The sequence below is a fragment of the Phocoena phocoena genome, chromosome 10, assembly GCF_963924675.1.
Source record: "Phocoena phocoena chromosome 10, mPhoPho1.1, whole genome shotgun sequence".
Lineage (NCBI taxonomy): Eukaryota > Metazoa > Chordata > Mammalia > Artiodactyla > Phocoenidae > Phocoena > Phocoena phocoena.
Window position 1 is genome coordinate 39,319,303 of NC_089228.1, and position 27,928 is coordinate 39,347,230.

Sequence of the window (27,928 nt, forward strand, 5' to 3'; positions counted from 1 at the left end):
GTGACGTCTGTTCCGCGGCGTCTGCCCATTGGCTAGCCTGGGTCGACTTGCGCCGAGTAGCATAGCGCGGGCAAAACTGAGATTCCGTTAGTCCCTACAAGGGGTTAAGGGACGCAGTCTTAGCGGGCGAGGGGCGGGGACCCTAGGAGGCCGGGCCGCCGCCGTGCAGCAATGCCGGGTTCCACGTGGCATTCCAGAGCACTCCAGAGACCCACGGTCTGGAGGCGGGAGTGTAGCTTCCAGTGGAAGAGCCCCCAACCCGGAAGACTGCTGGCGGCCAGCAAGGCAGGGAAGTTTGCTCCGTTGGGGCCCTCCAAACAAACAGATGGTGGCGACATGTTTCATGAGTTAAAACTCGCTGATTGGGACCTCCCTGGTGGTCCAGTGGTTAGTACTCCGCGCTTCCACTGCAGGGGGCACGAGTTCGATCCCTGGTCGGGGAACTAAGATCCCGCAGCCAGCGCAGCCGAAAAAGCAAAAACAAAAAACAAACAAAGCGAAGTTTTGATCTAACAGTTAAGGCTGTTGTTTGGCCTGCTGGCACCCCAGGCCCCGTCCAGCCATCGTCCCCTCCGACCCCAGGATTCCACATGGTGTCCCCGCCCAAGAGTCATGAGAACGCTTTCTCTGCACATCATGGGCACCAAATTTTCAGACCAAAATCCGGGACAGGGTTCGAAACTAGTGCTCAGGAAGGGAGATCCGCAAGCAGAAATCTGGAAGACGGAGCTGAGACAGCGCCCTAGTGGGAGGGATGCTGGTGAGGGCGGTGGCCACGAAGAGGGTGGAACCAGGGGCAGTGAAGCACCAAGCCCGGTTCAGGACCGCGGTTAGCACTTATGCTCCGCCCTCAATAAAGATGGCGGCAGTAACTTCGATATCCAGAGCTGCCATGCGCGATAGCCTGTACCATCGGATTTGGGGCTTCGGGGCGGAGGTGGAACGAACCATCGCAGCGGCCGGGAGCCATGTTGGAGCGGCGGGAGGCGGCAGCAGCGTCGGGGATGCTGTGGTGGGGGCGGCAAAAGCCGGGGCCGCTCCCCAAAGGGACTCTGGCCGCGGAGTAGATGGTGCCCAGAGGGTGGCGGCGGCGCGGAGCGACAGGCCTAGAGGCGGGGGACCAGGGCGGCGGCAGGGCCCCGGGTGGGGGCCCGAGCAGCGAGGCGGGCCCAAGGCCTGGATCCAGGCGGAGGACAGTGGAGGCCGTGTGGGGAAGTAGGGGGTGATGGCGAGGCGGCAGCCGTGGTGGGGTCTCAGGGGGCCGACCACCCCGCTACTCCTGCTCCTTCTCCTCCTCTCTTTGTTCCCTCCTAGCCGGGAGGAGCTGGGGGTCGGCGGGGACCAAGGTTGGGACCCGGGGGTAGCTGCTGCTACGGGGCCAGGGGCGCGGATCGGCGGCGGAGCCTTAGCTCTTTGTCCCGAGTTGCCCAGGGTCCGAGAGGATGGAAAGCCTGACCTGGGAGTCAGGGAACCTGTCTTCGTGGGGCTCCGAGGGGGAAGGCAAAGCGACCAAAGCGGTCGAGGGCCCCCTGAGCAGCCGGGGTTGGGAGCGGAATATGGAGTCAAGACATTTGGCAGCCGCGGGCAGGAGACAGGACAAGGACCAGGGTCTCTGTTATGCTGGCGTCCAGAGGTCTCCTCTTGCGGGCGGACAGGGCCGTTGCAAAGAGATAGTCTGTCGCCAGAACGCCTTTCCCCAGGGGTCCCGGGCCCAGAGAACAGCTCTCCCTTCCCTTCGGACCTTCGGATTCGGCCCCGTGGTTCCCAGCCGGTGTTCTCCCAAAGGAATACTGGGACAGGCGCCCCCAAAAAAGTGGGAACCACGCGCTGCTGCGGGGAGTTGTGGGCGCCGGGGCGCAGGGGTCAGAGCGAGAGAACCGCGACATCCCAAGCGAGGAGGACAGGGCCCCGGCCGGACCGCCCTCCCGGGGCCGTGGGATCCGGCCCCGGGCTGGATTCAGCACCTCGCAAGGAGAGGACAGCTTCCGCATCTGTTTCAGCACTGCGAGAGTCCCGGACAGCTCCCGAGCCAACGCCCGAGCGCATGCGCTCCCGCGTCCTCTTCCGCCGCCGCTTCCTCCCTCAGCGCCCGAGGCCGCGCCCCGCTGGGGGCCCGACCGAGCATGGAGCCTGGAGAATACCCCCAGCGAGCCGGGCCCGCCCCCGTCGCGCCGCGAACCGCCACCCACAGTTTCCGCAGTACAACTACCAGGCACTGGTGCCCGAGAATGAGGTGGCGGGGACCGCGGTGCTACGTGTAGTGGCGCAGGATCCGGACATCGGCGAGGCCGGACGCCTAGTCTACTCGCTGGCTGCGCTCATGAACAGCCGCTCTCTGGAACTGTTCAGCATCGACCCGCAGAGCGGCCTTATTCGCACAGAGGCTGCCCTGGACCGCGAGAGCATGGATCGTCACTACCTGCGCGTGACGGCTCAGGATCATGGCTCGCCGCGCCTCTCGGCCACCACCATGGTGGCCGTGACAGTAGCCGACCGCAACGACCACGCGCCGGTATTTGAGCAGGCGCAATACCGGGAGACGCTTCGCGAGAACGTGGAGGAGGGCTACCCCATCCTGCAGTTGCGTGCCACAGACGGTGACGCGCCCCCCAACGCCAACCTGCGTTACCGCTTTGTGGGGCCGCCAGCTGAGCGCGCCGCCGCCTCTGCCGCTTTCGAAATTGATCCGCGCTCAGGGCTCATCAGCACCAGCGGTCGCGTGGACCGAGAGCACATGGAAAGTTACGAGCTGGTGGTGGAGGCCAGCGACCAGGGACAAGAGCCCGGGCCGCGCTCTGCCACTGTACGTGTGCACATAACCGTGCTGGACGAGAACGACAATGCGCCCCAGTTTAGCGAGAAACGCTACGTGGCGCAGGTGCGCGAGGATGTGCGCCCCCATACGGTGGTGCTACGCGTCTCGGCTACCGACAGGGACAAGGACGCCAACGGACTGGTGCACTACAACATCATCAGTGGCAACAGCCGCGGCCACTTTGCCATCGACAGCCTCACGGGCGAGATCCAGGTGGTGGCACCTCTGGACTTTGAGGCAGAGCGAGAGTATGCCTTGCGCATCCGGGCTCAGGATGCAGGCCGCCCACCACTGTCCAACAACACAGGCCTGGCCAGCATCCAGGTGGTCGACGTCAATGACCATACTCCTATCTTTGTCAGCACGCCCTTCCAGGTCTCTGTTCTGGAAAACGCGCCCCTGGGCCACTCAGTCATCCACATTCAGGCAGTGGATGCAGACCATGGAGAGAATGCCAGATTGGAGTATTCCCTAACTGGTGTGGCATCTGATACACCCTTTGTGATAAACAGTGCCACTGGCTGGGTCTCTGTGAGTGGTCCCCTGGACCGTGAGTCTGTGGAGCATTACTTCTTTGGTGTGGAGGCCCGAGACCATGGCTCACCCCCACTCTCAGCTTCAGCCAGCGTCACAGTGACTGTGCTGGATGTTAATGACAATCGCCCTGAGTTCACTATGAAGGAGTACCACCTACGACTGAATGAGGATGCGACCGTGGGCACCAGTGTGGTGAGTGTGACTGCTGTAGATCGTGATGCCAACAGTGCCATCAGCTACCAGATCACAGGAGGCAACACTCGGAATCGCTTTGCCATCAGCTCCCAGGGTGGTGTAGGTCTGGTGACACTGGCTCTGCCACTGGACTACAAGCAGGAACGCTACTTCAAGTTGGTGCTAACTGCATCTGACCGTGCCCTTCATGATCACTGCTATGTGCACATCAACATTACAGATGCCAACACTCACCGGCCTGTCTTTCAAAGTGCCCACTACTCAGTGAGTGTGAATGAGGATCGGCCAGTGGGTAGCACCGTGGTGGTCATCAGTGCCTCTGACGATGACGTGGGTGAGAATGCTCGTATCACTTATCTCCTGGAGGACAACCTGCCCCAGTTCCGCATTGATGCAGACTCAGGGGCCATTACACTGCAGGCCTCACTGGACTATGAGGACCAGATGACCTACACACTGGCTATTACAGCTCGGGACAATGGCATCCCACAGAAGGCAGACACTACTTATGTGGAGGTGATGGTCAATGATGTGAATGATAACCCTCCACAGTTTGTGGCCTCCCACTACAGAGGGCTGGTTTCTGAGGATGCCCCACCTTTCACCAGTATCCTGCAGATCTCAGCCACTGACCGGGATGCTCATGCCAATGGCCGGGTCCAGTACACTTTCCAGAATGGGGAAGATGGGGATGGAGATTTTACCATTGAGCCCACCTCTGGCATTGTCCGCACAGTGAGGCGGCTAGATCGGGAGGCGGTACCAGTGTATGAACTGACTGCTTACGCAGTGGACCGAGGTGTGCCCCCTCTTCGGACTCCAGTCAGCATCCAGGTGACGGTGCAGGATGTTAATGACAATGCACCAGTCTTCCCAGCTGAGGAGTTTGAGGTGCGAGTGAAGGAGAACAGCATTGTGGGCTCGGTGGTAGCCCAGATCACTGCAGTGGACCCTGATGAAGGCCCCAATGCTCATATAATGTACCAGATTGTGGAGGGGAACATCCCTGAGCTGTTCCAAATGGATATCTTCTCTGGAGAGTTGACAGCACTCATTGACCTGGACTATGAAGCTCGCCAAGAATATGTGATTGTTGTGCAGGCCACCTCAGCCCCTCTGGTCAGTCGGGCCACTGTGCACGTCCGCCTGGTTGACCAGAATGACAACAGCCCTGTGCTCAACAACTTCCAGATCCTCTTCAACAACTATGTATCCAACCACTCAGACACTTTCCCCTCAGGCATCATTGGGCGCATCCCTGCTTACGATCCTGATGTCTCTGACCACCTCTTCTACTCCTTTGAGCGGGGCAATGAGCTACAGCTGCTGGTGGTCAACCAGACCAGCGGGGAGCTTCGACTCAGCCGCAAGCTAGACAACAACCGCCCACTGGTGGCCTCCATGTTGGTGACTGTCACAGGTGAGGGGCGGGGGTTAATCAAGTGAGCCAGTGACCTCAGCCTGTCAGGTCCTCAGGGGCCCCACAAGGCACTTCAAACCAACGAGGGATTTTTCAAGCCTTCCAAGAATCCCTTAAGCTCTGGGTTCCTGCACCCCACAGGATCTGCCTCACAGGTTAGGGTCATATAGTCTCTGTTTAGGGTCTTGGGCAGTCTCCACAGAACCCCAAAGATTCTAGGGCATTAGCAGACCCCATAAAGACTGTAAAGAACTGTCTGCTGACTGTAAAGAACTGTTTGCTTGTTAATCTAGGGATAGCTCCCCTCCCTCTGAAAGGCTAGAGGTCCTGGGGTAATGCTCTGGAGGTCCCAGGAAAAGCCAGCATAGACCAGTCAGCCCACACCACATCCCTGTTCAGATGAAGGGTTACTTTGGGTCTGGTATGACCCTCAGCCCATCTGTGGAGGAGAGGGAGGCCAGTAGTTTAGTGATTGGGAACAGCAGTTTACTCTGGCAGCCTCAGGCAGAGAGCAGACCTGGCTGCTATTGAAGGGGCTGACTAAGGCCCTGTCCTTTGGGGAAATGTCCAGAGGTCCACCTGCCTCTTTTCTGCAGCCATGTCCCCAGGCCTTCACAAACTGTTCCCTTATAGGAGAGCGCAGGCAGGAGAAGCTCTTGCAGTCCTGAATACTGGAGGCTGAAGGGGTTGCGAGAGACTTTACCAGTGCTTATTCCCCAATTCTGGAGCATGGACTCCTGGCACTGCCAACGAAGGCACATTCATCCCTCAATTCACTGGACAACCATCGCTGTTGGCCACCCAGTGTGTACTAGGGTCTGGAGACAAGGCATATAAGCACCTCATGCTCATTTCTGGGGGTGGGCACTGAAATCGCAGGACCCAGGTCTGGGGTGATGGGCGGCTTGCTGATTCAAGGATGCTGAGGAGGAGGCCAGAGTCCAAGGCCCTCCTGGAGAGAGGGAGCTTGCTGACCCAGGGTTCTGGGGGATGAGGTTGAGTGGTCACAGGGTTAGGGACCCTTCTAGTGCCTTGGGAAAGCAGTTGACTGACCAGAGATAGGGGATGGGTGATCCCTGACCTAGAGGGATATTTTTGGAGGGCATGTTTTGCTGGTTCTGCCATGCTGGGGGATGAGGGGAAGGAAAGTCGGTGGTCAGTGGCCTTGGTTCCTCTTTCTGTCCTGATTGGCCTGCTGACCATGATAACTTGGGGAAGGGTGGGTTACTGATCACTTAGGGACCTTCCTGTATGCTTTTGGAGGAATGACTTGCTGACCCATGAGCACTGTTGGGGCAGAGGGGGGGGGTTGGTTGATCCCTGGCTCAGGCCCTTCCCTGTGTTGGAGGGAGGCAAGAGGAAGCAGCAACTTGTTGACACCTTGATGCTGAGAGAGTTGGTGATCACAAGCTTCAGACCTCCTTGTGTCCTGGCATGGTCAGCCTGCTAACACAGAGGTGCTGGGGGACTGAGCAGTCACTGGCCCCAGCCCTCTTATATCCCAGGGAGGAGCAGCCGCTGACCCCAGACTGACCACTTCCCCCACTTCCGCCTGCAGATGGGCTACATAGTGTGACGGCACAGTGTGTGCTGCGCGTGATCATCATCACGGAGGAGTTGCTGGCCAACAGCCTGACGGTGCGCCTTGAGAACATGTGGCAGGAACGCTTCCTTTCGCCACTACTAGGCCACTTCCTGGAAGGCGTGGCCGCAGTACTTGCCACACCCGCCGAGGACGTCTTCATCTTCAACATCCAGAACGACACAGACGTGGGGGGCACCGTGCTCAACGTGAGCTTCTCAGCGCTGGCGCCACGCGGGGCCGGGGCTGGATCTGCAGGTCCCTGGTTCAGCTCCGAGGAGCTGCAGGAGCAGCTGTACGTGCGCCGAGCCGCACTTGCCGCCCGCTCTCTCCTGGACGTGTTGCCCTTCGACGACAACGTATGCCTGCGCGAGCCCTGTGAGAACTACATGAAATGTGTGTCCGTGCTGCGCTTTGACTCCTCTGCGCCCTTCCTGGCCTCCGCCTCCACGCTCTTCAGACCCATCCAGCCCATCGCAGGCCTGCGCTGCCGCTGCCCCCCAGGCTTTACGGGAGACTTCTGCGAGACGGAGCTCGATCTCTGCTACTCCAACCCTTGCCGCAATGGCGGCGCCTGCGCGCGGCGCGAGGGCGGCTACACCTGCGTCTGCCGCCCGCGCTTCACAGGTGAGCAGGGCGCGGGGCTGGGTGAACCTGCAGTGCAAGTGAGGATTGGGCATCACTCTTGAGCCAATCGGGGTCGATTTGGGCGCCGTTAGTCCAGAAGCGGTAGAACCTGGCCCAGAGGGAGCCTAAGGCCGCGAAGAAATAGGCTTTGGTGGGGCCGAGGTAGCGAAGGAGGCGTGGCCCTGGGCAGAGGCGGGGCCCTGAGGTCCGCGGTAGTGGACAGGGCGGGACCATGGGAGGGGCGTGGTCGCAGCCAGGCGGGGAGGGAGGGTGGGGTCAGGTATAACTAGGGGCTGCCCACTTGAGGGAGCTGGACTTTTCAGAGGTCTTGGCGCTCGCCTGGAGCGCGTGGCCTTTGGAGGGGCGGGGCCCGCTGGCGCTTTGGCGGGCGCGGTCTTGACCGCCTCTGACTGCGGCTTGACCCCTAGGCGAAGACTGCGAGCTAGACACGGAGGCCGGACGCTGCGTGCCCGGCGTCTGCCGCAACGGGGGCACCTGCGCCAACGGGCCCGACGGCGGCTTTCGCTGCCAGTGCCCGGCGGGCGGCGCCTTCGAGGGTCCGCGCTGCGAAGTGGCGGCTCGCTCCTTCCCGCCCAGTTCTTTCGTCATGTTCCGCGGCCTGCGGCAGCGCTTCCACCTCACGCTGTCCCTCTCGTAGGTGCCCGCCCGCATCTGCGCGCCTGCACGCGGTCCCCATTACCTTCAAGACCCAGATTCCTGACGGCCCCACCCTGGCGTCCCATAGGACACCGCCCCCTCCCCTCCCTCTCTCACCACTTCCTCTCTCACCCTAGCCTGGGTGAGCTCCCTCAAACCTTCTTGTCACAGGGATGGTGGGTGTGAGGAGGGGTCCGGCTTGTGACGCGCCCCACCCCCCCAGGTTCGCCACAGTGCAGCCCAGTGGGCTGCTCTTCTACAACGGGCGCCTGAACGAGAAGCATGACTTCCTGGCCCTGGAGCTCGTGGCTGGGCAAGTGAGACTCACATATTCCACCGGTGGGTGCCCCCGCGGACTAGTATGGGCGCGAGTGGGTGCATGTATGGGTGAGATGGATGAGGGGTGCAAGCCCCACGGGCACACCCGAACACACACCTCCACGCCCAACAGACAACAGTGAGGACCACTTTCCCTATGGGAAAGCCCATCTCTCCACCAAGTGTGTGCTTCTCCTACCTGTCCAAAGGCACTCTGGTCCAGCCAGTGTGGCCACCAGTGGGGAGAGTTATCTGATGCATCCAGGGTCACCCTGGGAGTAGCAGTGCCTGCACGACTGGGCGGGAGGAGGAGGGGGACTTAGCAGCTCCAGACAAGCCTCCACACACATCCACCCCACAGGTGAGTCCAACACAGTGGTCAGCCCCACAGTTCCAGGGGGCCTGAATGACGGGCAGTGGCACACAGTGCATCTGAGATACTACAACAAGGTGGGCACCACCCTTGGCATGGGAGTATGGGGGGAGCTGGGATGCCAGGTTCTGCCCCTCAGGGGTCACCCTGGGGGTCCTGTTGAGTGGTGTGCCTGGGTCTCTAGCCCCGGACAGATGCCCTGGGGGGTGCTCAGGGCCCCTCCAAGGACAAGGTGGCTGTGCTGAGCGTGGATGACTGCGACATGGCTGTGGCTCTGCAGTTTGGTGCTGAGATTGGCAACTACTCATGCGCGGCTGCTGGCACACAAACAAGCTCCAAGAAGTGAGGCCCCCAGCCCCTGATCCTCAAGCCTTCTGCCTGCCAAAGCCCACTCCAAGCCTTCCAATACTGCCTACCAAACTCCCCATCCTTCCCCAAACCACTGTATTTCCCTCTCCCCACTAGGATGCTGAAACCCCATCTCACCTTAACCTCCCTCTCTGTGTTTTGCCCAGACTGCCCACTCCCACACAGTCCCAGGCACCCACTCCCCCAAAGGTTCCACTCCCCCAAAGGTTCCACTCTCTCTAATGCCCCACAGCCCACCTGACCCCATCCCCTCCCCCAGCCACCCAAATGCCTCCCTTTTTCATCCTCATCCTCAACCCCAGCCTCTTCCACCTTTCCCCAGACCATCTGCCCATCATAAACTCTCCTTTGCACCCCCACAACTGAAGTAAGTCTCCAGTTCCTTCCTCAGCCTGATCTTACCCTCCCTGCTCAATCACCATACCCTCTGAGTCCTACCCCCTCCATTTCCTATGCCCCTCACCAGGAGCAAACCTACCCTGGCCCCAGTCCCACCAATGACCTGGACCTCTGACCCCCAGGTCCCTGGACCTGACAGGCCCTCTGCTCCTGGGGGGTGTCCCCAACCTTCCCGAGAACTTCCCCGTGTCCCACAAGGACTTTGTTGGCTGCATGCGGGACCTGCATATTGATGGCCGTCGAGTGGACATGGCATCCTTTGTCGCAAACAACGGCACCATGGCAGGTAGGCCATGTCCTCATCATAGGGAAAGGGTGGAAAGCTATGTGGATTAACTCAAAATCTGACCTCCTCCTTGTCTCCTTTCCTGGCAAGCAGAACGCTGTAGCCTAGCCTTTAGGACCTGAGTCCTACCAATTCTACCCCCCGAGAGAACATGGGGCTAAGATCATGGCCACTTTCAGCCCCCCAGACCTCTGTGTTTTGCGCCCCCCACCACCTTGTGTTCTTACCTCCTCTATGTACCTTCCTCTCCCAGGCTGCCAGGCCAAGCTGCACTTTTGTGACTCAGGCCCCTGCAAGAACAGCGGCTTCTGCTCAGAGCGCTGGGGTGGCTTCAGCTGTGACTGCCCTGTGGGCTTCGGTGGCAAAGACTGTCGGCTCAGTGAGTGGGCAGCCTGGGGCAGGAGGAGCCTGCAGGGTAAATTCTGTTCTTGAGGTGAGGCCTGTGACCCTCCTCCTTTTATCCCACCAGCTATGGCCCATCCCCACCATTTCCGTGGCAACGGCACACTGAGCTGGGACTTTGGAAATGACATGGCTGTATCTGTGCCGTGGTACCTGGGGCTGGCATTTCGGACACGGGCGAAGCAGGGGGTCCTGATGCAAGTCCAAGCTGGGCCACATAGCACACTCCTCTGTCAGGTGTGTCTGTCCTCCTGACCCCTCCCTAGACCCTCAGCTCTCAATCTCTAAGGCACCAGCACCATTCCTGGGGTTTCAGGCCTGGTCACACAGCATACTTCTCTGCCAGGTATACTGACTATACTTGACCCTGCTCTGGACCCAGGCCCTTGACCCTCTTCCCCACTATCATATCCTCTGCAGGTGCAGCATACCAGCATAGCTCTCTTGTGCCACCTGCACTAATCCATGACCCCTCGTCCTGACCTCTGCCCCCTAACGTCACTCTCTGCTGCATAGTGTCCCTGGGCACAGTGCCCTATTTGCCAAATATAGCCTTGTCCCTGCTGTACTGACCTCTGAGCCCTCAGATCTCACCTCCTGATACTCCTAGCCCCAGCCAAACTTGGGGCTCTGACCCCAGGGCTGTGCCTCTCTACCCACAGCTGGATCGGGGGTTGCTGTCTGTGACAGTGACCAGGGGCTCGGGCCGTGCTGCCCACCTCCTCCTGGACCAGGTGACTGTCAGTGATGGCCGATGGCATGATCTGCGGCTGGAGTTGCAGGAGGAGCCAGGTGGCCGGCGGGGCCACCATGTCCTCATGGTCTCATTGGACTTTAGCCTCTTCCAGGTCTGACCTCTAACCCTGGGGTGGTCCATTCTCAGCCTCCGACTAGACCCACCTCATTTGACCCCACCTCTAGTCCTCTCACTTCCCTCCACTGCACATAGTCTGATATTCTCCCCCGAGTCCCCCTCCTCATGTCCTCGCTCTGAGCCCACTCTGCTACACCCTCCTCATGTCAGGGAGGCTACGCAGATTTCTGGCCTACTCTTGGGGTACCTCTGCAGCTAGCACTTTGCCAAACTTCTGGAAACCTTTTCTGGTCTCCTGATCTTCCCAGCTCAAAGTCATGGAATTTTAGGGTCTATTCTGGGTCCAGGAGAGAAGGGCCAGTCTGGGCCCAGCTCTGGACTGAAAACTTCCTGTCAGCCGTCCCCCATGCTCCAGCAGGTCCTCCATACTCGGGAGCATTTCATTTCCAGACCAGTCCTCTGGGCCAGAGGGACAGAGCATGGTGGTGCAGGATAAGGCCTAGGATAAAGCCAAAACTGACACTGGGGTAGGGCAGGGGCCCATCAGGTCCCCCCCCACACCCCTAGTGCTGACTGTCCTCTTCCTCCAGGACACCTTGGCGGTGGGGAGTGAGCTGCAGGGCCTGAAGGTAAAGCGACTCCATGTGGGAGGCCTGCCTCCCAGCAGTGAAGAGGAGGCTTCTAAGGGTCTGGTTGGCTGTATTCAGGTGAGCGTCAGCATGCGAACATGATATGGGGCAGTAGGGTGAGTGGTCAGAGATCAGAGGTGCCTTGGGACCTGAAATGCTGCATTCACATCGGGGTTGGCATAGGGGTAGTGGTGACCCAGAGCCATCAGAGACAGATCAAGCCTCTCTGTGCTGTTGGAGGTGAGAGTCTAGCTTAGATTATCAAGGGTCATTAGAGGCCTGTGTCAGGGACACATGATTAGGGGTCCCATGGGGCCACAGAACTGGGACCATTGGGTCAGGGTCTAGGGTTTGTAGGGAAATTGCATGTCAGGGGTCATCAGACCAGGTGGCTGGCTCTGCTGGACTTGGGGCTAAGGTGCTTTGCCATGGGTCTCACCCCTTGCTGGCTGTGTCCATAGGGAGTATGGCTTGGTTCCACGCCTTCGGGCTCCCCAGCCCTGCTTCCCCCGAGCCACCGAGTGAACGTGGAACCTGGCTGTGTCGTGACCAACGCCTGTGCATCTGGGCCCTGCCCACCCCATGCTGACTGCCGAGACCTCTGGCAGACCTTTTCCTGTACCTGCTGGCCAGGTGGGGCCTGGGTGGGGGCAGGGTGATTTGGGGTTCGTGGTGAAGATTGGGGGACCTGGAGAGCCTGGAGGAGGCAGGGACTGAGAAGGACAGGTGCCTGCTTCCTCCCATGCTCTGTGGCCAGTGTCCTGAGCTCCCTGACCCAACCTGCAGGTTACTATGGCCCGGGCTGTGTGGACGCCTGCCTCTTGAACCCCTGTCAGAATCAGGGGTCATGCCGGCACCTCCCTGGGGCCCCCCATGGCTATACCTGCGACTGTGTAGGTGGCTATTTTGGGCACCACTGTGAGCACAGGTAAGGGGCTGGGGGCTGAGATGATGGAAAGAGCTGGTGGGAGTTAGGGAGGGTCACTGAGATGTGGTGGAGGCGTCTCACGTGGCTGTCCACCCCAGGATGGACCAACAGTGCCCACGGGGCTGGTGGGGGAGCCCAACGTGTGGCCCCTGCAACTGCGACGTTCATAAGGGCTTTGACCCCAACTGCAACAAGACAAATGGGCAGTGTCACTGCAAGGTGCGCCTGTCCCCTGTCCCCTGACCTTTTAACTCTTCTGTAGACATGTTTTGTGATTCTTATCCAGCTTGCTGACCTCTGCCACCTGATTCAGCCCCTGACCTCTTACCCCTATGCCGTGACCTAACTGCCATCTCTTGTCCTTGACATCTAACCCCTCTCTTATGTTTCATTTGAGGCCAGTCTTCCTTCTGGCCTGTGAGCACTGTTCTCCTGACCCTTTGCCCTTGATTCCACTCATTCCCCAAGCCCTGACCTGAGACCCCTACCTTAAGCCCTGACCTCTGACCTCAGGCCCCTGACCCATTCTCAAACAGGAATTCCATTACCGACCGCGGGGCAGCGACTCATGCCTCCCATGTGACTGCTACCCTGTGGGCTCCACCTCACGTTCATGCGCCCCCCACAGCGGGCAGTGCCCCTGTCGCCCAGGAGCCCTTGGCCGCCAGTGCAACAGCTGTGACAGTCCTTTTGCAGAGGTGACAGCCAGCGGCTGCCGGGGTGAGCAGGCTCCACCCAGCTCCACATATAGAGGGCTGGCTCTGGCACGCTGTCACCAAGTCCCATGGCATGCTTGGCTTCTTGGGTAGGGGCTCCGGGAGGCTTCTCTGAGGGAGACCACTTACACCCAGGCACTCCCACATTTGCCCCAAGTATTTTGAGGACCTGTCACAGAATCTGATGGGCCAGCTCCCATGAGGCCAGCAGCAGAGTAGTAGGCAGTGGGCCTGGGGTAGGTGGGGGGCAGTGGATGTAGCTGTCCCTTGCTCCAGCCCCTGGCTGCCTGGCTCAGTGCCTCCTTCCTCCCTAGTGCTCTATGACGCCTGCCCCAAGTCCCTGAGATCTGGTGTGTGGTGGCCTCAGACCAAGTTTGGTGTCTTGGCCTCAGTGCCCTGTCCTCGGGGGGCTCTGGGTGAGTACCTGGGGGACAGGCAAATAGCTGAGGGTCGGGGTAGGCCTGACCTCTGACTTGCTGGAGCCACCTCTTTTCCTGAGTTGGTTGGCCTTGTTCCTACAAAGAGGTGGGAGTGGGGTAGGGGTCGATGTGGGCCCCTCCCTACCTCTCAGGGGCTCTGGGTTCCTCCCCACATCCTCATTGAGCCTCCATCTGTTTCTCTTGGCTTCTGGGCAGGATTGCGGGGTGCAGGTAAGGGGTACGTGTTTGCTCAGGTGCGCTGCCCCCTCCCACTGCCAGAGCTTTTGCAGATCCCTTTTGCTGCCTGAAGTCCCTGCAGACCCTCCCCACTGCCTGAGGTCTCTAAAAGCTACTCCCAGCTTCTTGAAGCCCCTGGAGGCCCCTTCCTACTGTCTGAGGACCCTGGGGGCCCTTCTCTGATGCCTAAAGTCCTCAGAGACCACTCCCCACTGCCTGAGGACACCCCCTCCCCACACACACACTTCCTAAGGTCCTTGTAGACCCCTTCTCAGTTCCTGAGGTTCCTGCAGGCCTCTCCCTACTACCTGAGGTCCTGAAAGACCCCTGCCCTCTGTTTGAGGACCCCACAGACTCCTCTCTGTTGCCTGAGGTCCTCACAGAACCCTTCCCGCTGCTTGAGGTCTCTGCAGTGGCTGGACAGAGACTGTCTGCGTGTGCATGCTCTTGTGCGTGTCTTTCTGTGCCTGTGCACGCATCTGTCTGTCTTTTGGGGAGGGGGTTCTGTGTTTAAGTCAGGGGGCCTCTTGCTGGTGGCTACAAGCTCTCTTAAGGCCCAGGTCAATTCTCATTCAACTCTAATTCCAATCTCACAGATAAGGGAGAGTTGGCAGCAAAGTCACCACTGGGGCAGTTAAAATTTGTGTGAGAACTTTCACCCCCACCTCATTTTGGTCACAAAATTCTCCTGGGGGTGCACTGTGTATCTGTGTGTTTGTCCTGGGCCACACATCTACTCGTGTGCAGGTGTGAGCATTGGTTTTTATGTTCTTGCCCTGGGCCACATGTCTGTGAAGCTGTCCTGGCCTGTGTGTGTGTGTCTGGGTGCACATGCACACACACAGTCCTGCCCTTGTGTTCTTCTTTATGTCATGGTGGTTCGAAATGGTCCACAGACCCCTCAGGAATTGACTGACAAGTGCCTGGGGCCCATCTGGGCTGGGGGCTGGGGCTTTTCTATCCAGGGGTCCAGCCGTGGATGCCTACTACCTGGTCTCTGCTTCAGAGCTCCCCCTGGGGTAGGGGAGGGTGCTATGGTCACCTCCTCAATGAAGGTGTCCAGGCCCCAGGCCTGACAAGGGGTCAACTGCCTTCAGGAGCTGCCGTGCGGCTATGCGACGAGGACCAGGGTTGGCTGGAGCCTGACCTCTTCAACTGTACCTCCCCTGCCTTTCGAGAACTCAATCTGCTGGTGAGACTGCCCAGACCTTGCCCTGCACTCAAGACCAGCCCTGGCTCTGGCCCTGGCCTGTCTCCCTAGGCCTGTGCTGGGCTCCAGACATCATGCCCCAGCCCTTGACCTCCTGGGCTTTTCCCAGTTGCCCTTTAATCCAAACTCTTCTTCTTGTGAGGCTTTTGAGAAAGGCCTAAGTGACCACAGAGCGACCATCCCCATCTTTGTCCTGGCAGCTGGATGGCCTAGAGCTGAACAAGACAGTCCTGGATACAGTGGAGGCTAAGAAGCTGGCTCAGAGGCTACGGGAGGTGACTGGCCACACTGACCACTACTTCAGCCAAGATGTCCGAGTCACTGCCCGCCTGCTGGCCCACCTGTTGGCCTTTGAGAGTCACCAGCAGGGCTTCGGGCTGACAGCCACACAAGACGCCCACTTCAATGAGGTGGGGCTACACCTTGGGCTCCCGATCCCCTGGCCCTGACCCCTGCCCCTCTGCTCAGACCCCTCCCGACCCCAGGGAAGTGAAGGCCCTGGATTCTCTCTCTCTCCCCTTGTCCCCTCCAGAGCCATACCCTACTGGGACCTCTCTGAGCACCTGGCCAGACCCCTCAGGCATGCCCTGTCCCCTCACACATCCTCACCTGGCTGGGCCCACTTTCACCTCCCTCCTCCCAGAATCTGCTGTGGGCCGGCTCTGCACTGCTTGCTCCAGAGACTGGGGACTTGTGGGCAGCGCTGGGGCAGCGGGCCCCTGGGGGTTCCCCAGGCAGCGCCGGGCTGGTGCAGCACCTGGAGGAGTACGCAGCCACGCTCGCGAAGAATATGGAACTCACGTACCTGAATCCCGTGGGGCTGGTGACACCCAACATCAGTATGTGGAGGGTAGGGTGGGGCGGGGCAGGGGGCCGTGAAAGGGCAAGGACCTGGAGGTCTGAGGGGCTGGGGGCTATTGATGTCAACATTAGTGGCAGGAGGCTGTGCTACCACCTTCAGCGCTTTGCAGGGACAGGCTCTGCGCTGGTAGCAAGGAGGCTATGGGTTGTGGAACTTGGGTACAGGATGGGAGGAGGAGGGAGTGGGACCCTCAGCACAGGGAGGAGATCCTTGATGGGTCTCACCCCTCTTCCTCCCGGGCAGTGCTCAGCATTGACCGCATGGAGCACCCCAGTCCCAGCCGGGGGACCCGTCGCTACCCTCGTTACCACAGCAACCTTTTCCGGGGCCAGGATGCCTGGGATCCTCACACACACGTGCTGCTCCCTTCCCAGGCACCACGGCTGTCCCCACCTGAAGGTAAGAGCCCTGGGGTGACCCATGGGCCAGATCCTGGTTCCCTGCCCTCCAAGCCAGATGCCATGTCGCCCTACTGTCAATTCTCCCCTTGCCAGACCCTCCCCCTCACCGCAGGTGACCTTGCCTAGGCCTTGATAGTCAGGATCCAGCGCTGGGGGGACCCATGTTTCCTTCATGGGCTTCTGCTCTCTGCACCCACCCTGGTTCTGGACCTGCAAAGGGAAGAGATTCCCATGTTTGATGCTGGGTTGGGTTCAGAGCTGCGTTTGTGGGTGCTTGGGGTCAGGGGTCACTGACAGTGACTCCTCCCCCTCCTCTGGCAGCTCTGTCCACAAGTGGCAGCAGCATGGAGAACTCCACCCCCTCCAGTGTGGCCCCCCCGCCGGCCCCCCCAGAGCCCGAGCCTGAGCCTGGGATCTCCATCGTCATCCTCCTGGTTTACCGCACCTTAGGGGGGCTGCTCCCTGCCCAGTTCCAGGCCGAGCGCCGGGGTGCCAGGTATGAGTAGAGTTACTCCCAGGCTCCTCACCCTTGGGCTTCCCGCAAGCTTCTCCCCAGCCTAGCACCCCCTTTTTTGGTGGACAAATGAGCAGGTTCACAATCATACAGAGAGGCTCCTGCCCATGACTCTGGGAGCCTTGTCCATGCTGGGCTCCATGTGAATCATGTCCTGGGCAGTTGTGCAAATGAAGAGATAGACACAGAGCCACAGCTGGGGCCAGGCACATAAAGGATACAGGAGCCAGACAGACAGGCAAACTGGCTGATGGAGATAGGCAAAAACTGGCTGACTGAAGGAGGTCAGCTGGGGGTGGAAGGGCGGGCACTGAGAGGCAAAGTCTGTAGCTGCTTGGGCTTCAGACTCCAGTGTGGGCAGTGGGTCTGAAGCCTCTCAGCTGCATTTCTGCAGAACCAGGCCATGGACTCCTGGTCTTGAAGCAGCCCAACAGAGGCTAAAAGGGTTCTCAGAAACAGCATCCACTCTAGGGCATCTCAGACTCTGGGTGGGCCATGGCAAGTGACATGAAGACAGTGAGGTGGGCAGCCAGAGCCTGGGGAGATCAGCGGTGCCCAAGCCCAGGTGGGCTGTCTCCTCAGGCTTCCCCAGAACCCTGTTATGAACTCCCCGGTGGTCAGTGTGGCTGTGTTCCATGGACGCAACTTCCTAAGGGGTGTCCTAGAGTCCCCGATCAGCCTGGAGTTCCGCCTGCTACAGACAGCGAATCGCAGCAAGGCCATCTGCGTGCAGTGGGACCCGCCTGGCCCGTGAGGACCTCCACTCTGGAAACCCTTGGTCCCCCTGGTAGCCCCTGGGAGGCCAAGCCTGCCCCTGGGGCCCCCACCAATGCCCCTGTGCACCCAGACCCATGAGGAATGCTGCTCCCCAACTCCAGGCACCCTCGGCCCCTCCCACTGCCTCTCACAAACCCCTGCCTGGCGATGGGGCACTCCCCAGAGGGGATGGTAGGTCTGACTGCCCTGTGGCCACAGGGCGGACCAGCACGGCATGTGGACAGCACGGGATTGTGAGCTGGTGCACAGGAACGGGTCCCACGCACGGTGTCGCTGCAGCCGGACGGGCACCTTCGGAGTCCTCATGGATGCCTCTCCCCGTGAGGTGGGGCTGTGTTCAGAGTCCTGAGGAAGTGGGAGGGTCAAAGGGCAGGAGTGCCCAATACCCCAGTGACCATCCCTGTCCCCACAGCGGCTGGAGGGTGACTTGGAGCTGCTGGCTGTGTTCACCCATGTGGTCATAGCAGTGTCTGTGGCCGCGCTGCTGCTGACTGCAGCCGTCTTGCTGAGCCTGCGCAGCCTCAAGTCCAACATGCGTGGGATCCATGCCAATGTGGCTGCTGCCCTGGGAGTGGCAGAGCTCCTCTTCCTGCTGGGGATCCACAGGACCCAAAACCAGGTGCAGGGTCAGGGCCAGGGGACCTGTGTCCTGATGACCTCACCTGGCCCAGGAAGGCCTGGGGCCAGAGTTCAGGGTCAGAGATCAGGGGTGCTCAGGTTGGGGCCAGGGTTTGGGGCAGGATCCTGGGGTAAGGTGCAGTGGTTTAGGGGTCAGAGGTGGGGCGCGGCAGGAAAGGTCCTGACGCCCCCCAACCCTGCCTTCAGCTGCTGTGCACTGCGGTTGCCATCCTCCTGCACTACTTCTTCCTCTGCACCTTCGCGTGGCTCCTTGTGCAGGGGCTGCACCTCTACCGCATGCAGGTCGAGCCGCGCAATGTGGACCGTGGCGCCATGCGCTTCTACCACGCCCTGGGCTGGGGCGTCCCTGCTGTGCTGCTGGGTGAGGGCCCTGCTCACTGGCCTCAACCAGGCCTGTGACCCCTGACCTCCATCTATCACATGGCCTGACCCCTGCCCCTGCCCCCAATCCTGATCATGACCCCAACCTCAATCTCCCTTGCCATTTGCTCAGGGAGGAGGCTGCTCTGCCCCCACCCCAGCTTCTCCCCATACGTGAGAGAGTCAGCAGCTCTAGAATACATCCCCTCTATCCTATCTCTTCTCCCCAACAGGCCTGGCTGTCGGCCTGGATCCTGAGGGCTACGGGAACCCTGACTTCTGCTGGATCTCGATCCACGAGCCCCTCATCTGGAGTTTTGCAGGCCCTGTCGTCCTTGTCATCATGGTGAGTGCCCTCCACTCAGTGCCACCTTGCACTCCCCTTGGTGGGGGGTCACGAGAGGCGGCCCTGCAGCAGGTGTGGTGGTATCAGCTGAAGGGTGCCAGGTGGCAGTCTGCAGGCTTCCTGGGCTTAGCCTCCATTTCTGTTCCTGCCCAACTGGCATGGAGGTGGGAGGTGTGGGGTCAGAGACTTGGCTTCCTCTCCCCACATCTGTCTCTCTCTCCACCTCCATCTTTCAGTCCCTCTCTGGTTCCCTATCTCTGACTTTTTCTATGATTCTAAGCTCCTCTGTTTCTCTCTCTCTTTTTTTCTAATATATTTGTTTATTTGGTTACACTGGGTTTAGTTGCAGCAGGCGGGCTCCTTGGTTGCAGCTCGCTGGCTCCTTTAGTTGTGGCACATGGGCTCCTTAGTTGCAGCTTGCAGGCTCCTTCGTTGTGGCTCTCCGGCTCCTTAGTTGTGGCGTGCTAACTCTTAGTTGCGGCATGCATGTGGGATCTAGTTCCCTGATCAAGGATCGAACCCAGACCCCCTGCATTGGGAGCACAGAGTCTTAACCACTGCGCCACCAGGGAAGTCCCCCTCTTCTGTTTCTCTTTGTTTTTGATCTATGTATTGTGTGTGTGTGTGTGTGTGTGTGTGTGTGTGTGTCTGCGTATGTTTCTCACTGGTTCTGCCTCTCTCTCTGAGTCTTAGTGTCTCTCTGTCCCTGTCTCTCTCACTATCTCTGTCTCTCTCTGCCCTGCCCCTGTTCCACATGTCTGGCCGCGGGTCCAGATGAATGGGACGATGTTTCTCCTCGCTGCCCGAACATCCTGCTCCTCTGGACAGAGGGAGGCCAAGAAGACCTCTGCGTTGTGAGTTGGCTGGCTGGAGGAAGTGGGGGATCTTAGAATGGCAGCCCTCTCCTGGGTGGGGTTTGGGGGTTCCCAGAGCATCCCTGTTGCAGGCTGGGCTCCAGATTCTGGGTAGGGGGATGAAGTCACATCTGCCCTGGCCTGCAGTCCCTCTCTGGCACCCTTGCCTTACTCTGGCCCCACAGGTCTGTCTGTGCCCTGCTGTCTCTCCAGTATCTCCCAAGGCCTGGTGGCTCACTTTGCCCTTTGCCCCGTGCATTTCCACCTACTTTCCATGCTTCTCTTATGCCCCACCCCCCGCTTTCAGTCTGCTTTCCCCGTGTCCCCTCATGGTTCCCTGAGTACTCTCCTGGTTCTTTCTGTGATTTCCGGACTCCCCTAGTGCCCTCCTGAGACCTCCATGTTTCTGTGTGAGTTTCTTTCCCTCCATGTCCCCTGGGTATCCTCTTCGTGACCCTGCGTGTCCTCCCATGTCTCCCGTGTGAGCCCTGCGTGACCCTCACATGTCCTGTGTCCTTTCACGTTCCCACGGCAGGACCCTTCGCAGCTCATTTCTGCTCCTTCTACTGGTCAGTGCCTCCTGGCTCTTTGGCCTCCTGGCGGTCAACCACAGCATCCTGGCCTTCCACTACCTCCACGCTGGACTCTGTGGGATCCAGGTAACTCTGGCACCCCTCCCTCACCCTGGACCAGATGGGGCTTCAGTAGGGTGGGGCCCAGGGCCTGACCCCAGGCCTAGAGCTGACTCCCACCTGATGACTGACACCAGACTACTGCTGATCCTGGATTGACCTTCACCAGTGCTGAGGCTCCTGGCCGCTTGCTGGTCCACATTGACCTTCACTGACCCCGGTCACTCATGCCACTCTGACCTCTCACTGCGTCTGCTGACTTTCCGATTCCCTTACTGGGTCCCCCCTTGGGCTTCTCACTGCCTCACTCTAATCTGCAATGACCGATCCCACTTGCTGACCCACAGTGACTTACACCAGCCCTAGCTGACCCCCTTGTGGCCCTACTCTGACCTCTGCCTTGTTTCTGACCTCTCACTGACCTTTACTATCCCCTCAATGATCCTTGCTGACCCGCAGGGCGTGGCGGTGCTGCTGCTCTTCTGTGTCCTGAACGCAGATGCTCGGGCTGCCTGGACACCAGCCTGTCTGGGCAGGAAGGCAGCGCCCGAGGAGGCCAGGCCAGCGCCTGGGACGGTGAGGGGCTCTCAGGGCCAGGGAGTCAGGGTGGGGGCCCTGGGAGGCCAGGGTTTGAGGCTTCTCCAGGCTGGCTCACACTCCTGTCCTCACCACCTCCCCAGGGCCCTGGGGCCTACAACAACACGGCCCTCTTCGAGGAGAGCGGCCTCATCCGCATCACTCTGGGCGCCTCCACCATCTCCTCGGTGAGCAGTGCCCGCTCTGGCCGGACCCAGGACCAAGACAGCCAGCGGGGCCGCAGCTACCTCAGGTGAGGGGAGGGGCCTCCTCGTGAGGGGGGCACACAGCTCAGACCAGCCCCACTTTACCAGGTCCTTGGGGTGGCTCCAGCCATCTCAGCCATCTGGGCCTCTGCTGCTGCCTCTGCCCCAGATACCTCCTGCCACACACCCAGGGGTGCCTTCAGAGCCATTCCACATGCACCTGTTTACTCACAGACACACCTGTGTCCAAAGCACCCCATCCCATCCCTCTTTGATGGGGGGGCTCCTGCATTTCCAGGGACAACGTCCTCGTTCGACATGGCTCGGCTGCCGACCACACTGACCACGGCCTCCAGGCTCACGCTGGCCCCACTGACCTGGATGTGGCCATATTCCATCGAGATGCTGGTGGAGGTGGGAGCCTGGCCCAAGGAGGAGGGAGGTAGAGGGTCTCCCCCCCATTCCTCATTCTTCTGCCCCAAACTGGGAGCAGCAGCTGACTATGCTGGGGTGAGCTCCCCTGAGGTCACGGCCCCAGGAAGCATCTACCCACCCAGGCCTGGTTCTCCTGGCAAGTCCCAGCCCTTCTGTCCCTAGCCCCACTCCAAGCTCTCTCCCCAAGGCCCCAGCCCCCTTGCCATAGCCTTCCTCGAGACCCCCAAGTCCCTCACTTCCCCTGGCCACCACTGTGTCTTCCTCCTGATCTCCCAACTCCAGGTGCAGACTCTGACTCTGACAGTGACCTGTCCTTGGAGGAGGAGAGAAGTCTGTCCATCCCATCCTCAGAAAGTGAGGACAATGGCCGGACGCGGGGGCGTTTCCAGCGTCCACTCCGCCGGGCAGCCCAGAGTGAGAGGCTCCTTACACACCCCAAAGGTGATGGGGCCCTCTGACCCCATGGGCGACCAAGAGATACCCCATATTCCATTTGGTGTGACTCAGAAAGCCTGCTATCCCCTGAAGATTCCTGGGACCGACTTATTGGGAACCTGGGGTCATCACTGGTCCCCCACATACCTCTCCCCATCCAGCCTCCCAGCAGAGTTCTGCTGGCTAGAGACCCAGGAGTGGCCCAGGCAACAGAAGAACAAGGTCAGGGATGTTATAGGGTGACATGTCATCTCTCCAGCCCCTCCTCTTCCCTGAGGGCTGAGGTTCAGCCTGGTCTTCCTGACCCCTCAGCCGTCAGGCTGCCCCACCTCCAGGCTCTATCCACTTCCAGTCAAGAGTAGGGGGAGCTTATCAGTATCCCCCGTGCTGGATGATTCCATTGATCTCTGAGACACACTCTGCTATTCCTACCTCTGCTTCATGAGAAAGACCCAGATTTCAGGAGTCATTAGGGTTAGGGGGCCACTGAGTCTGGATCACAGGGGTTGTGAGTCACTGGGGTGACTCCTATTATCTGCCCTGGCTCCACAGATGTGGATGGCAATGATCTCTTGTCCTACTGGCCAGCCCTGGGGGGATGTGAGGCTGCTCCCTGTGCTCTGCAGACCTGGGGCTCTGAAAGGCGCCTGGGACTGGACACCAGCAAGGACGCAGCCAACAACAACCAGCCGGACCTGGCCCTGACCAGTGGAGATGAAACCTCCTTGGGTCGGGCCCAGCGCCAGAGAAAAGGTATGGATCCCTGACTTTGGCCTGTGCCTCAAGGACCCTGGGGACTGCCCATGCCCTGAGCCAGGGGATTTCATCCTCCTAATCCAAATAGCCTCACACAGATCCTGAGAGCGTCTCTCGCTCTGATATGGGCATTTCTGTTCCTCTGAGCCGCTTCACAGTCCCAGGGGACTGCCTCATCCTGACCTGAGAATTGACTGCCCTGCATACCCTGGCCTGCACCACGGAGACCCCAGAAGCCACTCCTGCCTCAACCTGGGGGATTCCTCCCCCTCCCCCAACCCCAGTCTGCTTTGCAGGGACCATAGGGGCTGCTCTGCCCTAGATCTCAGAACTTTTGCTCTAACCTGGAAGGTTTCTGCCACCTTATCCTGCTTTACAGGGGCCCCAAGGGGTTGTCCCTGTCCCAACTCAAGGGGTTTCTCCCTTCACCCCTGTATCACAGGGACTCCAGGGACTGCTCTTGCCCCTACCCTGGGGATTCCTGCCTCTTTGACCCTGGCCTGCATTACCAGACCTGTGGGCTGCCCCTCCTCTGACCTTGGGGGGAGGTTTGCCCCTACCCCTGCGCCACGGGGACTGCCTCTGTCCTGACCCCGGGGATTACTGCCTCACTCTTACCCCTATCCTGCAGCCTCTCTGGGATTCCCAGGAACGGCCTCTGTACCCCCTCCCCGAAGGGTTTCTGCCCCCAACCCTGTGTCATGGGGATTCCAGAGGCTGCTGCATCCCTAGATCCAGGAAGTTCCTGGCCCCCATACACACACTGTCCCCCGTTCGTTCCTCCTACAGGCATCCTGAAGAACCGATTGCAGTACCCGCTGGTGCCACAGACCCGGGGCGCCCCTGAATTGTCCTGGTGCCGTGCAGCCACCTTGGGCCACCGTGCTGTGCCAGCTGCCTCCTATGGTCGCATCTATGCCGGAGGGGGCACTGGCAGCCTTTCACAGCCAGCCAGCCGCTACTCCTCCCGAGAACAACTGGACTTGCTCCTCAGGCGGCAGCTGAGCCGTGAACGACTGGAGGAGGCCCCTGCCCCTGTTTTGCGTCCCCTGAGTCGGCCAGGTTCCCAGGAACGCCTGGATGCCGTGCCAGGCCGTCTGGAGCCCAGGGATCGGGGCAGCACCCTACCACGGAGGCAGCCACCCAGGGACTACCCTGGTGCCATGGCTGGCCGCTTTGGGTCACGGGATGCGCTGGACCTAGGGGCGCCCTGCGAGTGGTTGAGCACATTGCCCCCGCCCCATGGTGCCCGGGACCTTGACCCACAGCCCCCACCTCTGTCCCTGTCTCCCCAGCGGCAACTCTCAAGGGACCCCCTCTTGCCGTCCCGGCCCCTGGACTCTCTGTCCAAGAGTTCGAACTCAGGGGAGCGGCTGGACCACGTGCCTAGCCGGCACCCCTCGCGAGAAGGCCTTGGGCCACCCCCGCAGCTGCTCAGAGTTAGGGGAGACCCAGCCAGTGGCCCTAGCCACGGCCCCTCCACAGAACAGCTGGACATTCTCTCCTCCATCCTCGCCTCCTTCAACTCCTCAGCTCTCTCCTCCGCCATGCAGTCCTCAAGCACACCCTCGGGCCCTCACACCACTGCCACACCTTCTGCCACAGCCTCTGCGCTTGGGCCCTCCACGCCATGCTCTGCCACATCCCAAAGCATCTCGGAGCTGTCACCCGACTCAGAGTAAGCAGGGTCTGGCCACCTGCTCAGACCCCCATCAGTTTAGGGCAACTTCCCACGCACCCTGCCCTGTATTCTGCCACAGAATGGGGTGGGGTTTGGCAGAGAGCATGGGCTACCCTAGGCGCTGCGCAGCCAGGGCGCCACAGCCTGAGGGCAGAAATCTGGCAGTGAATGGGGTGATTAGCAAGAACTTGCTGGCTGTATGACTGGGGCCTGCACCTCCTGGACTAAGGAGGAGAGTGAGGTGCCTTCCAAAGGGCTTGAGCTAGTGGAGGGGGGGAAGGCAGGAGCCAAGGCCTAGAAGCGGGAAGTAGCCTGGTAATGTGGAAGGGGCAGGGAGGCAAGGAGTCTTTGCTTAGGGTGTAGTATGGGATAAGGAGGGACCAGAAGTAGTGCCAGGATGTAGGTGCCTTACATGCCAGGCTGAAGAACTTACTTTGAGAGGAAATCATTCATTCACCTACGCCTTCAGTCAATGTTAAGTTCCTCCTGCCTATGGGCACTATGGGGTAGGACACACAGGAATTGAGTTGGGACCCGGTGCATCTCAGAGTAGGGGATGGCAGACATACCTGGGAAGCAGCTGGGTACAGGAGTCAGAGACGGAGTGGGGAGGAACCAGGAATTACCAGGTCTTGGAAGCCAAAAGCAGAGTTGAGTTTTTTTTTTTTTTTTTTTTTTGTGGTACGCGGGCCTCTCACTGTTGTGGCCTCTCCCGTTGTGGAGCACAGGCTCCAGACGCGCAGGCTCAGCGGCCATGGCTCATGGGCCCAGCCGCTCCATGGCATGTGGGATCTTCCCGGACCAGGGCACAAACCCGTGTCCCCTGCATCGGCAGGCAGACTCCCAACCACTGCGCCACCAGGGAAGCCCCCAGAGTTGAGTTTTAAGGAGGAGGAACAGCTAGGTCAGGCTCTGTGGAGGTCTGTAGGGTGAGAGAAGGCTTTCTGTAGGTGGAGGGAAGGAGACCCTGGGTTTGGGGCAGGAGACCAACAAAAAACCTGAGCAGAGATGGGGGAGAAGACAGGAAGGAGAGAGGGGCAGGAGATTTGGGGTCCTGGTGCCCAGGGCTCTGGAAGGATGCTGAGGTGGGGATGAGAGGGAGCTGTGAGCACCACCTGGATCCTCCTGCAGCCCAGCCTTAGGGTCCGACTGTTGGGGAAGGGCTGGGGTAACTGAGCAGGGGTTCAGGCTCTGGACTCACACTTGACCTCTCTGAGCTTCAGTTTCCTCATCTGCAAAGTATGTCTGTGGTAGCAAACTCTTTGAGGTGTGGAGATTTTTGAGACAAAATCTGTTAGGTGCTTAACAGAGTCTTTACATAGTAGGTGCTCACTAAGTGCTTAGAGAAAAGACATTGGTGGCCAGCCAAGGGGCCTTGCTGGTGAGTCTGGGGGTCCACAATGGGTGAAGGGCTCTGAGAACCCCAGAATGGGCATAAGCACGCTAGGGACTGAGAGGCGAAGGTGATGGGGGAGGTGGCCCAGGTCCGGTTTGGTGGGGGAGTCCAGAGGCACCTGACTCTCAGCAACCACCTTCGATCTCCACATTCATCTCTGCAGAGTTCCCAGAAGTGAGGGTCACTCCTGAGGGGCAGACGTGCAGCTGAGGACCAGCCGAGGGCGGTGGAGGATTTGGGCTAACAGAAGAGACTCCAGGAGTTGGGGGCTGACCCCATGGCAGCCTCCTATACCCCCGCCCCCCAGCTCTCTCTGTTGCTGCAGTGCTGACTGTCCATGCCTGTCTGTGAGCATGTGAGCAAGTGCGTAACAGGTGCACGGAATGAGGGAGCTGAAGGGAGGACTTTTATACGTTTTGTACCTTTGTAACCAGAGAGATATGCTTATGTTATTTTTCAGCTTTTCTGTCTCCCGGGGTTCTGAGGCTGGGCTGGGAGGGGGAGGGGGACAGAGGGAAAGAGGTGCAGAGTTTCGCCCCATTTGGGTCCCTGGCAATTTAATTGTTCTTTCATCTTACTAGGGTGGATTCAGACAGGAGGGGTAAATGCTCCCCCCGCCCCATTCCCCAGTTGATCTGAATATTGTCAGGGCCCAAAGTGCAGAATTAGTCTTTGCTTTTTCTTGGATGTCCCACAGGCCAAAATTTTGGGACTGGGGGTTGGTCTTGGAAACAGGGGTCCTCTGACCTCCTCACAGGGGCTCGCTCATGCCGCCCCTCCCCGTGGATGTGTGTGTTTATTATGTGGAGTCCCTGCCACTTACTGCCTTATGACCCAGGACTGATGCTGTGGATCGCTGGTGGAGCAGCAGATGTCATGTTTACAGATCAAGGCTTCCCTTTCTCCCGTGGGGAGGGCTCAGGCCTCTATTCAGACATTCCTGCAGAGGGTGGATGGAGGGGTCACAGCCCCTGCCCCTGCTGTGAACAAAAGTTGTGTGTGGTGCCATTTAATTCCCTGACACTGCCCCCTGCTAGAATTTATTCTGAAGGGTGGGGTAGGAGGGGGAGCAAGGGGAGCAAAAACAAGGGAATTAAAGACTCAGAATGTAGGTGCCACTGCCTCCCATGTTTACAGGAGCCTCCCTGGCCCTAGGCACCCGGGCTGCAGGAAGTGACTCTTCCATCCCTCCCTTATTCCCTTGTAAAGGGAAAAATGACTGTTAGGACCCTGTTCACAAACTCTCACTTTTATTACTTTGTCTGATGTCCAGAACTGGGGACTTTTAAATTGTGTTACTTTGTTTACAGGTCAAGACTTAAAACATTCAACTTTGTTTACAGTTTAAAACTTTGAACTTTTACACTTTGTTTACAGTTGAGAATGTTTTTTTCCCTTCGTTTACAAGTGAAGGTAGAGAAAGTGGGAGAGGGGCTTGGAGGACCCACCTGTGAGGACCCTGAGCCTGGCCATCTTGAGGGGTTTCTAACCCCTAGCCCTAGCCCCAGGCCAAAGGTCAGCCCTGAGTCTCCTGCTGAGCAGCAGGCCTAGAAGGCCTCGAGAGTAGGCATCCTCTTCCCACTAGGAACAGTGGCCATGCAGGGTTGTGGAGGGTCCCTGCAGACACCCACCTCCTTCATGCATACTCTTGGGGGGCAATTTCCAAGGAGATTAAAAGTTCCACTTTACTGACTGGTGCCAAATCCCGCCAGCCAGGACCCCAGCTCTCCTTACCCAGAGTGACCCCAGCCCTTGAAGGGTTGAGGGGCCTGCTGTGGGGAGAGGGGGCTGTCCTTGCTATGTCCTAGGTTCTGTAGATGCCCCTCTCTGGGGGTCGTCCCCCTCCTCCAGCCCAGTGGCTCCTTTTCCTGTCTGTGTAAATTGTTCCGTGAAGCCGCGCTCTGTTTTGGGAATAAACTTCTATAGAAAATGGTTATTGCCTCATTCTGTTTGGGGGTGGGGGGTAGGAAGGTGGCTATGAATGATTCAGGCTGGGCTGACCTTTGGGAGAAATCTGAGCACTGCCCCCTCCCCCCTCCCCAAGAATATTCGGCTATTTTTAGCTCATTTCATTGGAGATTTGGACCAGGTTTCTATCTCTTTCATCCTGAATTCTGTTCCTTCG

General features: G+C 59.4%; 1 protein-coding gene across 1 annotated transcript; it reads left to right on the forward strand.

The window, feature by feature from the left end:
* The first annotated feature begins 944 nt into the window (after positions 1-944).
* On the forward strand, positions 945-27,733 carry CELSR3 (cadherin EGF LAG seven-pass G-type receptor 3). The gene is made up of 35 exons (XM_065885391.1): positions 945-4,967; positions 6,526-7,176; positions 7,605-7,830; positions 8,057-8,172; positions 8,513-8,601; positions 8,709-8,866; positions 9,415-9,578; positions 9,832-9,957; positions 10,048-10,217; positions 10,643-10,828; positions 11,385-11,501; positions 11,885-12,056; positions 12,210-12,351; positions 12,450-12,570; positions 12,888-13,071; positions 13,382-13,483; positions 14,821-14,915; positions 15,134-15,343; positions 15,577-15,772; positions 16,039-16,194; positions 16,518-16,692; positions 17,293-17,460; positions 17,686-17,812; positions 17,900-18,106; positions 18,313-18,487; positions 18,720-18,832; positions 19,607-19,686; positions 20,222-20,345; positions 20,778-20,894; positions 20,999-21,147; positions 21,399-21,508; positions 21,818-21,976; positions 22,523-22,723; positions 23,516-24,404; positions 25,967-27,733. Exons 1-35 carry the CDS (start codon positions 1,226-1,228, stop codon positions 25,992-25,994), a joined length of 9,945 nt encoding a protein of 3,314 aa, XP_065741463.1. The 5' UTR covers positions 945-1,225; the 3' UTR covers positions 25,995-27,733.
* Positions 27,734-27,928: the final 195 nt, after the last annotated feature.

Bases quoted from the DNA above. Each gene is read 5' to 3' on its own strand.
- CELSR3 (XM_065885391.1), top strand. From the start codon at position 1,226: ATGGCGAGGCGGCAGCCGTGGTGGGGTCTCAGGGGGCCGACCACCCCG. The intron at 12,352-12,449 runs GTAAGGGGCTGG...TGTCCACCCCAG, and splicing joins GGGCACCACTGTGAGCACAG to GATGGACCAACAGTGCCCAC. The intron at 17,461-17,685 runs GTGAGGACCTCC...CTGTGGCCACAG, and splicing joins CAGTGGGACCCGCCTGGCCC to GGCGGACCAGCACGGCATGT.